The sequence below is a fragment of the Callospermophilus lateralis genome, chromosome 1 (assembly GCF_048772815.1).
Source record: "Callospermophilus lateralis isolate mCalLat2 chromosome 1, mCalLat2.hap1, whole genome shotgun sequence".
NCBI classification, from domain to species: Eukaryota; Metazoa; Chordata; class Mammalia; order Rodentia; family Sciuridae; genus Callospermophilus; species Callospermophilus lateralis.
Window position 1 is genome coordinate 224054691 of NC_135305.1, and position 12411 is coordinate 224067101.

Sequence of the window (12411 nt, forward strand, 5' to 3'; positions counted from 1 at the left end):
TCCCGACATCAACAGATGTCCTTGGGTGCACATTTCCGTCATGGCTCTTACATGTACATACATATTGGGGTCTGGGGACACCTTTTAAGGGTGGCACCTGCATAATAAGTCAGTCACTCTTTCCCATGATGAGTGCTGGCGCCCAGCACAGGGACCTCAGGAGCTGAGCTTCACCGGGAACCATGCTGCTGGCAGCTCCCACCCCTCCTAAACACATCACGAAGCCGAGGCCTGGGCTGTCTCTGAGGGACAGGGCCGGAGCCTGGGTCTCCCGGCCAGCATGGAATCCACTTCCGAACACCTGAGCAGCCACCCCAGAACGGCCCAGGAGCCACAAGCTGAGAATCGTGCCTTAAAGCACCCTCGGGGACCAAGGCCACGTGACCAGAGCAGATCTGCTATCCGGAGCCCCCAGGCCCCCATTCTGGCACCCCACAAGGCACAGCCTCCTGCCCCTGGACTCTGGGTCACATGTTCTTGCTTTGGCTATCCCCTTGGAGGCCAGCCCCTCTCGGGCCACAGTGTCTCTGACGGTCACAGGTGGCCCTTCTTCCACAGGCCAGGCTGGGTTCTGTGTCCCCACCCTGGGTGGAGAATGACAGATATCCAGAGACGAGGTGGCCTGGGCTCCCACCTGGGGACGCAGAGGGCTCACGCTATCACACCCTGGTGTCTGCAGGCTCCTCCCACCTTTGGGGTGAGGGAGCCCTGGTGTGGTGTCCTGCGGAGGCACCCTGCACACCTTGTGGCCTCTGGTGACAAACGCTCTGCATCTCATGGCTCCCCGTCTCTCCAGCGCCAACACCAATGTCCCCACTGCTTGTCCATTAAGCAAATGTCCCCGAGTGCAGGTTTTGGGGAAGGCAAGACGCCACTTTGGGTGCTAATCTCTGCATTGGTGAAAAGTCTCGCTGTCTGTGCCCCTCAGGCCCCCGAGGGAGGCGGACGGCATGCGGCAGAGTCGAGTGCTTTTTTTTTTTTTTTTTAAATATATTTTTAGACGTTGATGGGCTTTATTTTATTCATTTATTTTACGCGGTGCTGAGAGTCGAACCCGGTGCCTCCCCATGGTGGGCAAGTGCTCTACCACTGAGCCCCAGCCCCAGCCGATGCCCACAGGAGTCTAGTTGAACAGTCAGGCCATGGGGCAAGAAGCCCACCTGCCACCCTCCTGTGTGCCCCTGCTCTCCCAGCGACATCCCTCTGGGGGAGCAGCAGGAACAGGAATGGAGCCTGGGTCCCCAGCCCCATCACGCGGAGGTCCACTCTGATCCTTGGTCGCTATAAGCTCTGCAGCATGTGGAGCGTGTGGCGCAGGTGCTGCAGGGCAGCCGGGGCACACTCGCGGCGCTGCAGGGTGCCCAGGGAGTAGGAGGCACCTGGCTGACCCCGCGCCCAGTGGGTGAGCAGCAGCCCCTGGCCCTCGCCACTCAGCACAAGCTGGGTCTGCCGCCCACTGAAGCTGACCTGTGGGGCAAGGAGCAGGGGTCAAGATGGGGGCCTCCTCCTGCCCCTGCCCGTCCCTGCCTTCTGGGAGGAGCCCCTGCCTGGTGAATGCCAAAGTCAGAAGCCACGGATTCTACAGTAGAGATGGGGGGGACACTGAGACTCAGCTGGGGACTCAGCTGCCAAGGCCCCCTGAGCCCCCTCCTGGCCCCGCAGCCCTCGTAGAGTGCGGTCTCCTGGCCTCAGCAAGGCACATCTTTTCTGGCTGTAGAAGCCAGCACAGGTGCAGAGGGGCCTGCCACTGGGCTCTGCAGCCCCGTGGGACGCAGAGGGCACTTTCTCCCGAGACTGACCAGTCTCAGGAGCGGCACCGTCAGAGCAGCGCGGAGCTTCGCCTGAGGGTCCTCAGGAAAATGACCCATGAGCTTCCCATGACATGCACTCTAACCAAGGAAGATCACCAAGCGTGACATTCTGCTGTCCCTAAACGTCATCACTGTGCGTTGTGGGGCTGAGGATGACCCCTGGGCGGCCCTCCAGCCCCTTCACACTCAGGAACCAGCGCCTTTGGGGTCTCCTGGGACCCCAAGCTGTGCCGAGAGGCCCTGGCCCACCTGGCCCCTTGCTCACCTGCAGGGTCCCGTTGCTGAACAGCAGCAGCAGCGCCTGCGAGGTCCCCAGGAAGCGCAGCAGGCAGAGGCCCAGTGCGGCGGGCGGCTGGGGGGCAGGTGAGGCCCCCTTCTGCAGACAGGGCATCAGGGCGCCAGCCCCTCTCCCCGCCCCCCAGCTCACCTCCCGCAGGCGCCTCTGCATGTAGCTGGTGAGGAGCTGCAGGACGGCCAGCTTGGCGCCCAGCGCCCGGGGGACATCCCTCAGGGTGAAGGTCTCCAGCCTCCCGCGCGCGGGCAGGTAGCAGATGTGGCTGTGGGCAGGGAGAGGGTGCCTCGGTCCTGGGCACTGTGCCTATGGGTGCCATGCCACCTGTCCCAGCCTCCTGAGTGGTGACTCTGAAGAAGGCTCTACCCGCCACTCTGTCCCCCCAGTCCTGGCCTCTCCAGTGTCCTCATAACCCCAGATGCTCCCACTGACCGCCCCTCAGCCCGCAGTGCTCCGCCCTCCACAGCCACAGCTACGGCCTGTCTGGCTAGTCCCCTGCCTGCCTGGCTGGTCCCCTACATGCCTGGCTAGTCCCCTGCCTGTCTGGCTAGTCCCCTGCCTGCCTGGCTGGTCCCCCGCCTGCCTGGCTAGTCCCCTGCCTGCCTGGCTAGTCCCTTGCCTGCTGGTCTCTGCATCACTTGGGCCAGAAAGACCTGCTGAAGGGTGAGCTGGGGGCTGGAGGGAGTGGGGGCACCCAGAGCCTGGGGAGGCCTTCTGTCCCACCCCTCTCTCCGGGCCTGACAGCGGCCTGGGAGACCCTGTCCCTCCCCCCAGTCCAGGCTCCTGCTGTGGTGTGCCCCAGCTGGGGGCCTGGCACACCTGTCCCCCATGACTGCCCTGAACCTCGTGGCCAGAGGCTTCTTCCCGCCCCCTCCGCTGCGAGTCACCTCCCTCCAGAGCTGCCCACGTGGTCAGCTTCCTGAAGAAGGCAGCCCGCTGACTTGGTGAGCACTGACCCCGGGCAGTGAGCCCTGCCAGGAGTGAAGACTAGTCCACTCAGGGAGGCGGGAGGGGGGTCTCCAGGGAAAGGAGCCCCAGAACTTACCTTCCTAGGGGGCGCAGGGCCATGTGGGTGCCATCCCGAAACAGGACTCCACTGCTCCCATCCGACAGCTGGTAGCCAAAGCCATACTTGCTGGAATAATCCACCCACTTGGAAGCCCAGAGCGGGGGCTGCTGCTCCCCTGGGGGGTCCTGTGTGGCTGAGCACAAAGATGAGGTGTGCTGACCTGGGGTCAGGGTGGGGCCTGAGCGGAGTCCAGCTGCTTCACACAGGGTTGGGCAGAGGGCTGGGGGCTCTAACAGCGGGCCAGTCCGCAGAGGAGATGTTGAAGAGTGGCTGGGCATCATAGTACAGGGGAGGCCGAGGGAGGAGGGTGGCAAGTTTGAGGCCAGCCTCAGCAACTCAGCAAGACTCTGTCTCAACATACAAGACTAAGAGGGCCGGGGTGGCTCAGTGGCAGAGCACCTGGTTCAGCCCCCAGTGCCAAAGTGAATCAGCATAAAAAACACTGAAAAAAGTTCGGGGACGGGTCTCCTGATGCCGCTCACAGGGAGAATCTGGGGCCAGGATGTGCTTCAGGAAGTGAGGGATTCCCAACCACTGCAACGGAGGAAGCACCAGAAAGTGTGGTTTTGTTTTGTTAAAAGAATTTGCGTTTGAAAATGGAGGTCTCCCTCCGTGGGGTGCGGAGGGTCCCTTTAGCCTCTGGTCTCCTCCGTATTTGAATGTTCTCGATACAGAGAGAGGGTCAGTGACGGAGGGATGGGTGTGCCGGTCCCTGCGATCTGCCCCTCCTTGGCTGTGTGGCAATGCCACCCTGGGGTGGGGAAAGCGACCAGGCCGCAGGTGCCTGCCCAGCATGCAGAGGCCCCGGTCCATCTGCACACCGGGTCACCATGTGCCAGTCAAAAATAAAAACAGACAAGCGAATACATTTTTCTGTCAACTGAAAAAATATTGCTCAATGCCACGCGGGATCCTGGATCAGGCCCTGGATCAGGCCCTGGGACACAGCTCAGCCGCAGAGAGCTCGCCCCCATGCACAGGCCCTGGGTTCAGTCCCCAGCTCCACAAGAAGAAGAGGAAGAGAAAGGAGAGGCAGTGGGGACCGGTGGCGTCTGACAGAGGGAGCCGGCTGCTCGGCCGAGGCAGGGGGTCGCGGGAGCCCAGCCAGGCGACCAGCGAGGCCCGTCGAGTACGTGACTGACCGCTAAATGGACACAGCGGGCCCTCGGTTCCTGTCTGGCCCTGTGTGGGCATCTCAGCCGCCCACGTCCTGGCAGCGAGCCAACCTGGGAGGGGTCGGGAGGTTCCTGCTTATCTTTTGGATTTTCTGTAAATCTCGAACCACTTTCGACCATTTATTAAAAATTTTAAGAATATAAAAATTGGCTCCGGTTGCTTAGAGCCACTAAAGTGAGGGGTCTTCCTGGTACTCAGCCTGGGGAAGGGAAGAGGCGATGGGAACAGACCTGTGCCACCTGGGGCTGGGGCTGGGGCCTCCCCAGGCAGGTGGGAGGCTGTGGCGGTTGAGGGGTGAGGGGTGAGGGGAGGCAGGGTTTGGGGCTTGGGGACACTGGAGGACAGGGTCCCATCTCCCGGGGTGGGGTGGATGGACAGGCGTGGTGTTGGCGGAGGTTGGAAGTGAGCTCCCTCCTCGTCCCGGCCCCCTCCGTGGCTCTCAGGCAAGGCTGGGTGAGAAGCTGAGGTGGCGACCCTGAGAGGGGAGAGCGCCCGAGCCCTCCCCAGCACGGCTGGCCCCGAGGCCCAGGGACTTGCTGGGAGTCACTGCACCCTGAGGCCTCCCGGTCCCCAGCTCAGCCCCAGGGAGCCCCTGAAATGGGGAGGCCCTGGAGGGGGACCCTGGACACTCGGGTCATGCTGGGCAGACAGGGCGGGGCGGCTCCTACCCACAGGGCCAGCGTCCAGGCAGAGCTGCAGGTTCCTGATGGCAGCTGCCACCTCCGTCTCTGGGCTCTCCTGTGGTCCTGGGGAGTCAGGGCATGTGGGGGCAGCCAGCCTGGGCCCCTCCAGACTCTCACACCCAGGAAAGTCTCATCCTTGACCCAGAAGGACAGTCCCCATGTTTCAGGTGTGGACCAGGAGAGGGCAGTGGCCAGGCTGGGGATGCGCCTCCTGCAGGTGCTCACTGCCAGGGCCAAGGGCCTGCTCACCTGCCGGGTCGCTCCGGAGGGTCCCTTGTGTGAGCAAGTGGACGAGGGCCTGGGGACAGTGAGCCCCTCTCTCAGACAGGGAGGCCTTTGGAGGAAGTGGGGGAGCTGAGGGACCCGGGCCCCCAGCCCCGACCCCCAGCAGCTCCCTCCGCCCGCCTTGCTCAGCACCACAGGAATGGCTTCCTTGGGGAGCAGCTCACAGGGCATACAGCAGGCGCTCAGAAGCACGATGGGGTGAACCAGGTGTGGGGCGGGTCCCAGGGGGAACCGGGCGGAGGAGAGCTGGATACAGAGGGGCCCCGTGAGTCAGACCAGATGGAGGGGCCTGGGGGTCCCCAGAGGCCCAGGGAAGCCTGCGTGGGGCAGGGGCTTCGGGGGTGCGGTGCCCTCCTGTGCCCTCCTGTACCCTCCTGACCTCTCTGCCCCAGTCCACGGAGTCAGGTTCTGGCCCTTCTTCTCCTGGGCCTGAGGCCTCTTTGGAGGTGCAGGGGCCTGAGGGAGCACAAGGCTTTGGCAGAGCCGCGCTGGGCAGAGCGGGGAGGCCTGGGCAGCACCGGCAGGTGGAACGGCCGCGGGCAGGCGAGAGCCAGTGCTGGGGACATGGGCAGGGGTGGGCAGCCAGGCACTCACAGGGAGGTCCACACTGGGTCGACAGTAGCTGGCCCACTTTCCGGAAGAGGCTGCCCACAGGTTGAGGGAAGGTGAAGACCGGGGGGCTATGGCGGGAGTGGGGCGGCATCCGCTTCGGAGTGAAGCCCTTCAGAGCAGGGCTGAGGGTCAGCACACTCACACGATGACAGGTGCCTGTCCCCATGTGCCTGCACCTCCACAACTCTCCTCTCTCCACTGAACCACAGGCTGCCCAGCTCCCAGCACCCGGCTCACCTGGGGCCAGGCCTCCCTGCACAGGGCCTGAGCACCCTCAGCTCCCACCTGTTCTCCACCTGGGTCCACCTATACCCCACTTGTGTCCCACCTGTGCCCTACCTGTGCCTCACCTGTGGTCCACCTGTGCTCCACCTGTGCCCTACCTGTGCTACACCTGTGCCTCACCTGTGCCCTACCTGTGCCCTACCTGTGCTCCACCTGTGCTCCACCTGTGCCCTACCTGTGCCTCACCTGTGGCCCACCTGTGGCCCACCTGTGCCCTACCTGTGCTCCACCTGTGCCTCACCTGTGCCCTACCTGTGCTCCACCTGTGCCCTACCTGTGCCCTACCTGTGCTCCACCTGTGCCCTACCTGTGCCCCACCTGTGCCCCACCTGTGCCCCACCTGTGCTCCACCTGTGCCCTACCTGTGCCCTACCTGTGCCCTACCTGTGCTCCACCTGTGCCTCACCTGTGGCCCACCTGTGGCCCACCTGTGCCCTACCTGTGCCCTACCTGTGCTCCACCTGTGCCCCACTGTGCCTCACCTGTGACCCACCTGGCCTCACCTGTGCTTCACCCGTGCCCCACCTGTACTTCACCTGTGGCCCACCTGTGCCTTACCTGTGCCCCATCTCTGCCTCACCTGTGTGAAGAAGTCGTCCTCCAGCAGGTGGTCCAAGTTGGGCCTCTCAGCTGGATCAGGTGCCAGGAGGCGGGCAATGAGGCGGCGGGCATTGGGCGACAGGTGGGCAGGCTCTGGATAGTGGCCATCACGGATGTTCTGGTACATCTCTGACAGGGATGCCGCCGCAAAAGGTGGGGCGCCAGTGAGCACTGTGTACCTGGGCCAGGTGGGGGCACGAACAAAGGCACTGTGTCCTCAGTTTGCTCACAGCCACCTGTGCACACCCAGCCATCCCCACCCACCTCACGCCCCTCCTCTGACACTCGGTGTGCACTCTCCCAGACCTGAGCGGATCCACGTGCCCCAGCCTCTCCTGTGCCCGCTGCTCAGGGACTTGGTGCTCTACCTGCCAGCACCTGTCCAATCCCAGCGTGTGCACAGGCATCTGCAACCTGATCTTCTGTGCCACCCATCTGCACACACTGTTCAACATCTGTGCACGCTCATTCCTCCCTCAGATGTACCTGTGCACGTGTGCCCCACTTACTCCTGCACACGCACATGATGACAGGTGCTGTCGCCTTGTGCCTGCACCTCCATCCACAACTCTCTCTCTCCACTTAACCTTCCCGGGTACCTGCCTTCACCTGTCCTTGCCCATGTGCATGCTCCCACCTGCCCATTGCCTGGTCCTGCTGGGGCAGTCCTGCCCCCTGCCCCACTCACATGATGCAGCCCAGGGCCCAGATGTCCGATGGGCAGGAGTGCCCCTTTCTGGACACCACCTCTGGGGCCAGGAGGTTTGGAGTCCCGCAGAGCACCCTGGGAAGGAATGGGGGGGTGGGAGGCTGGGGCCCCTTGCCGGTTTGGGGCCTCCCTCACCTACCCACAGGGTCTCAGGGCCTCACCTGTGGCAGCGGCCCCCTGGCCCCAACCTGGTGGCCAGTCCCAGGTCTCCGATTTTCACCTCCATGTTCTTGTTAAGGAATAAATTACCTGCCGGTGGGGAGGTTGCAGGGGCGTGAGGGGGGGGCGCCCTGCCACTCCCGCCCCTGCAGCCCTGGACTCACTGAGCTTCAGGTCTCTGTGCACGATGCGCCGCTGATGGAGGTAGCGCAGGCCACCGATCACACCCCGCAGGTAGTAGCGCACCTCGGGCTCCGTCAGGGTCTGCCGCGCCTTCAGCACATGAGCCAACGACTGCAGGTGGCCAGCACACAGCCCCCGGCGGGTACAGGTTAGGTGGCCATTGAGTCCAAGGGGCCCAAGAAGGCAAAGGGAAGTCCAACTTGGCCCAGGCAGGCCTAGCGGACGGCGGGACGGGCCCAGGTGAGCACACGGGGCCCTTGGGAGGGCTGGGCGAGAAGTGGGAACAGGCAAGTTCACAGGGGCCCAGATGGCCCAGAGGAGCTTGAGAAGGGCTCCGTGACCGGAGGTGAACCCAGGTGAGTGCAGGTGTGCTCAGGTGGGCAGACAGAGCTTCTGTGTGTCAGTGAAGTTTGAGCTAAGTTCCACTGGGCCAAGGTGGGCAGAGCTAGGTGCAGGAAGAGTGCAGGTGAGCACAGGTGGGCATGAGTGGGTTTAAGTGGGCCAAGTAGAAACAATTAGGTTCAGGTGGGCACCGTGGCCACACATGAGCACGGGATGAGCCTGATGACCACAGCATGCACTGAACACAGATGGGCACAGGTGGGCACAGGGGGTTCTTGGTGGGCACAGGTGAGTGAAGGATGGACACAGATGGCCATACGTGGGCACAGGAAGCATGCTGACTGGACCGAGAACAGCAAATGACATTGGCACGGGTGGGAACAGATGGACAAGGGGCGGGCAGCTGGCTCCCCCTCCCCAGCACCTGTCGGCTGCAGTACTCCAGCACCATGTACACATGGTCACGGTCAGCGAAGTGTCCGTGAAAGGCCACTATGTTGTGGTGCCGCAGGTGGCTGTGCAAGGCGATCTCGCGCTCCACCTGTGGGCCGTCCCCACATGCCCCCGTCTGAGGTGTGCTGGGGGATTCAGGCCACCAGCATCACCCTGCCCCTGGGGAGGAAGGGCAGCCCCCCCAGCTGCGCTGCTGGCGGGACCCTGGAGGGCGGATGAGGTGCTCACCTTCCCTCTGGAGGGCAGCCTCCCCGCCCGCGGCACCACCTTAAGGGCAAACACAGCGCTGGTGGACATGTCTGTCAGCTTGTAGCAGCGGCTGAAGGCACCCTGAGTGAGAGAGGGCTTAGCCTCTGGACTGGACAGGTGCACAGGGCATGTGGACACGCTGGCCACACCTGTGCAGATGCAGTGCCCATGGGGGCACTGGGCTGCTGGGGTCAGGTGTGGCCAGCGCTCTTCACACACACACACACACACACACACACACACACTGGAGACAAATTGCACACGGCTCACACCCTCAAAGCTGGAACCCTGACACATGGACAGGCACACAGGTGCAGGCACACGCAGTGCTGGGTGCATGTGACCCACAGACCACAGTGCAGCACCTGGTCCCCACACCCAGCACCGAGCACATGCACACACCTAGAAACAGTGACCAGAGACCCAGCACCCAGACACAGACACAGCACAACACAGGACCAACACATACCAGCCCTCAACACAGCCCACAGACCACAAAAGTACCTGGACACACAACACACAGGGGCACAAAACACCCAGATCCACAGACACATCCAGACCTAGACGCCTACAACCCACAGAACACAACACAGTAGCTGGACACACAACATCCCTACACAACACCTAATGCACCACGCTGGACACAACACAGGAGCACACAACTCAACACCCCGACTCACAATACAACCCAGCACACACAGACACACAGACCAACGCATGGACCCAAACGACCAGGGCGCACAAACGCACAGCCGGGAAGAACCGCCAAGACCCAGGAGCACCGAGAAGTGCAGCACAGTCACAAACCACAAAGGGCACCAGCCGCTGAGTACGGGTTCCCGCCACAGGATCCGCACTCCGAGCCCCAGATGTGCATCAAGCCCCAGATGCCCAACCCACGCAAGCTCCGCTCAGGACCCCAAACTCGCACGGATGCGCGCCACACGCAGAGACAAAAGCTGGGCTCAGGAGCCACAAGCCGCGCCACACACCTTGCTCCGGCGATCGCGCGCTCTCTCCCCGCCCTGCCTCGCCCCCGCCAGGACCCCGAGCCCGGACCCTCGCGGCGGACTCCGGGTGCCCGGCCCCAACCTTGCCGATCAGCTTCCCGCGTCGGTAGACGCGCCCGGAGCTGGGGTCGCGCAAGAAGGCTGCCACCGGCTGGTGGCTCCGGCGCCGCCGCCTCGGCCCGGGCTCCATGCTCCGGCACTGCGCAGCCAGCTGGCACCCGCCCGCGCCGCGCTCCGGCCCGCGCGCAGTCGGGGCTCCTTTTATCGGCGGATGGGGGCCGGGGCGGGGCCAGGCGGCAGATGCCGGGCTGCAGGGGCTGGGGAAGTTCCTGCCACCAGGCAGCGCCCGCGCCCTGTGCGCGAGGGGGAGCCGAGCGCTGCCTGGACCCTTTTGTTCTTCCAGCCCCGCACCTCCAGGCGTCCTGGGGACTGTCACAGTGTCCATTTCACCCGCGGAAGCTGAGGCTCCGAGGCCTCCCAGGGAAGGCGGCTGCCACGTGCGGGCGGCGGTGGAGTGCTTAGCAATGAGTCTGATTGTGGTCCCGGGGCCCACATGACACTGGCTTGATGGCTTGGGGCACTGGGGAGTCACAACAGGATTCAGAGCGGGAGAGAAGCCCAGTGTCCCCAAGGCTGGAGCTGGTGGGCAGGGGGAGTGAGACCCAGTAGGGGGACAAAGGAGGCAGGACTGGGGTTCTGCGAACAGGGAGGATAGACTAGGGGCTGTGTCACATAGGAGGGAGATTCAGCATTGAGGAGGATGTGAGCAGACCCTGTGTCTAGCCGGGTGTCTCTGGGATGGCGAGGGGAAGGTGAGTCGGGGGCAGACCGGGCCCCAGCCTTGGCCGCCAGCCTTTCCTGGGCACCACCACTTCGCCTCACCGCCTCTGCCAGGGCCCGCTGTGGCTTTCCAGGCGAACACCCAGAGCCCCAGTGTGCTCAGGCCACTTGGCGGGCCGCGAGGGAGCAGTGGCCAGGGACCCAGGCAGCTGCCTTGGACTCCTGGGTATTAACCCCCAAATGTTACGTAACACACAGTGGGGAGGGGTTAGCAGGGCTCCCAGTGGCTGGAACCAGGCCTTGGAATTTTCCAGAGACCAGATTTCAGAAGCAGCCTGGCCACTCCAGGGGGATAAGAGATGCACTCTGAATGGTCGCCCACTCACCTGGTGTGTCCAATGAGGTCCAGGGAGTGAGGGACCCAAGGGCCCAAGAAGTTTGATGGAGCAAGATGCAGCTACCTTTGCAGGGTCCCCGTCTCAGTGCCAGGGCGGAGACCCGAGGCCCATTGAGGACCAGCTGGCTGCGCCCGGGAGCCCAGGTTCCCTGCCAGGGAGAAGCAGTGTAGCTCAGGGGCACGTGGGTCTGAGCCATCACGCCACTGGAACCCTGAGGCACTTCCTTCTCTCCCACCCCTCCACTGAGATAACCCAGTATGCGCTAAGCACCTACTAGGTGCGGGCCTTGCTGCCCAAGACAGACCCAGATGGTCCCTTGTGCAGCTTAGACTCTAGAAGGAACTGCCAGGAGATGGTCTGAGATCTAACCAAGTGCCACAGAGGGATGGGAAGGCTTTGTGGGGATCACAGGCAGCCAGGCCCTGTCTGGGAAATGGCTGGTCCCTAAGTTAGGTGCTGTTCTCAGCCCCAAGGGACACAGACCAGAAACCCCAGCTCAGAGAGGTTTGTGCAAGCCCAGATCATCCACTGCAAGGGGCCAGACCTTGCCCAGAGTCCAGGCAGCAGTGGATCCACAGCCCCTGCCCCACGGCACTGCCCGAGGCCTCCTGCCCCAGCAGCCCAGGGAGCAGTGCCAGGCAGAGCCCTTGCTCCAGGCCCAGTTGGTGGGAATCCAGAAGTGTCCTGGGACAGAAATGAGAGTTCCTGCCCGTCAGCTGATGCTCGGCCCAGGCCAGTCCCCCTCCCTCCGGCTGCCTCTGGGGTTCTCTGGATGAGGCTCCACCTCAGAACTGGGGACCTATCCTGGTCTCAGCCTGGCCCCTCTGAGCAGGGACCCCTCCCCACCTCCTTGACAGCTGCCCTAGTCCTGGTGGACTCCCTGCCCACCCTTGCCTGGTGGGGGCTCTGGGGGCCCCTGGGAGGAATCCCCAGCACAGCCTTGGCCCTGCCCAGGGCCTCTCGCCGACATTGGGGCACAGGGGGACGGGCCGTGGGTCCTAGAGTTAGAGGTGCGGGCTGTGGGCTTTGTGCCTTGGATGCGCTCAGCGCCACGGGAGAGTGCGCCTCCCGGGAGCAAGTTCCTCCCGACGCGAACCTTCCTGCTCCACCGCAGAGCAAAGGGAGCAGGGTGGTGTCAGGACAGGCCCCGGGGTGGCCCTGGAAGTGGGGGACATGCCCCTGCCCGGCTGGAGAGGACGGGGCAGGTGTCAGGACCAGAGGGAAACTGGCTCATTCAGACTCCTTTCTTGAAACCCACCCTGGAGAGTGAAGTGAGCTGAGCCGCACAATGAAGAGTGGAGCCCCCACCCACCAG

General features: G+C 63.6%; 1 protein-coding gene across 7 annotated transcripts; it reads right to left on the minus strand.

Moving 5' to 3' along the window:
- Positions 1–1013: 1013 nt before the first annotated feature.
- Plk5 (polo like kinase 5 (inactive)) lies at positions 1014–10165 on the minus strand. 7 transcript variants are annotated; one of them, XM_077109753.1, is made up of 15 exons: positions 10001–10165; positions 8888–8989; positions 8631–8747; positions 7846–7975; positions 7684–7771; positions 7502–7597; positions 6794–6992; positions 5911–6037; positions 5696–5772; positions 5481–5562; positions 5281–5329; positions 5017–5094; positions 3149–3305; positions 2077–2368; positions 1014–1467 (listed from the first exon to the last, which is right to left on the minus strand). In XM_077109753.1, the coding sequence occupies exons 1-15, from the start codon at positions 10106–10108 to the stop codon at positions 1136–1138; spliced, it is 2034 nt and encodes a 677-aa protein (XP_076965868.1). In that variant the 5' UTR covers positions 10109–10165; the 3' UTR covers positions 1014–1135. The 7 variants fall into 7 exon arrangements, with proteins under 7 accessions (XP_076965868.1, XP_076965871.1, XP_076965872.1 ...); XM_077109758.1 differs by having other exon boundaries at positions 1181–1467; positions 5021–5094; XM_077109756.1 differs by lacking the exon at positions 5481–5562 and having other exon boundaries at positions 3149–3327; positions 5281–5365.
- Between the last annotated feature and the right edge of the window lie 2246 nt (positions 10166–12411).

Excerpts from the sequence above, each read along its gene's own strand:
- Plk5 (XM_077109753.1), bottom strand. The coding sequence starts at position 10,108 with ATGGAGCCCGGGCCGAGGCGGCGGCGCCGGAGCCACCAGCCGGTGGCA. Across the intron at positions 8,990-10,000 it reads GCGGGAAGCTGATCGGCAAG|GGTGCCTTCAGCCGCTGCTA; the intron begins GTTGGGGCCGGG and ends TCTCTCACTCAG. Across the intron at positions 5,563-5,695 it reads CCGTGGACTGGGGCAGAGAG|CTCTCCTCCGCCCGGTTCCC; the intron begins GTCAGGAGGGTA and ends CTCTGTATCCAG.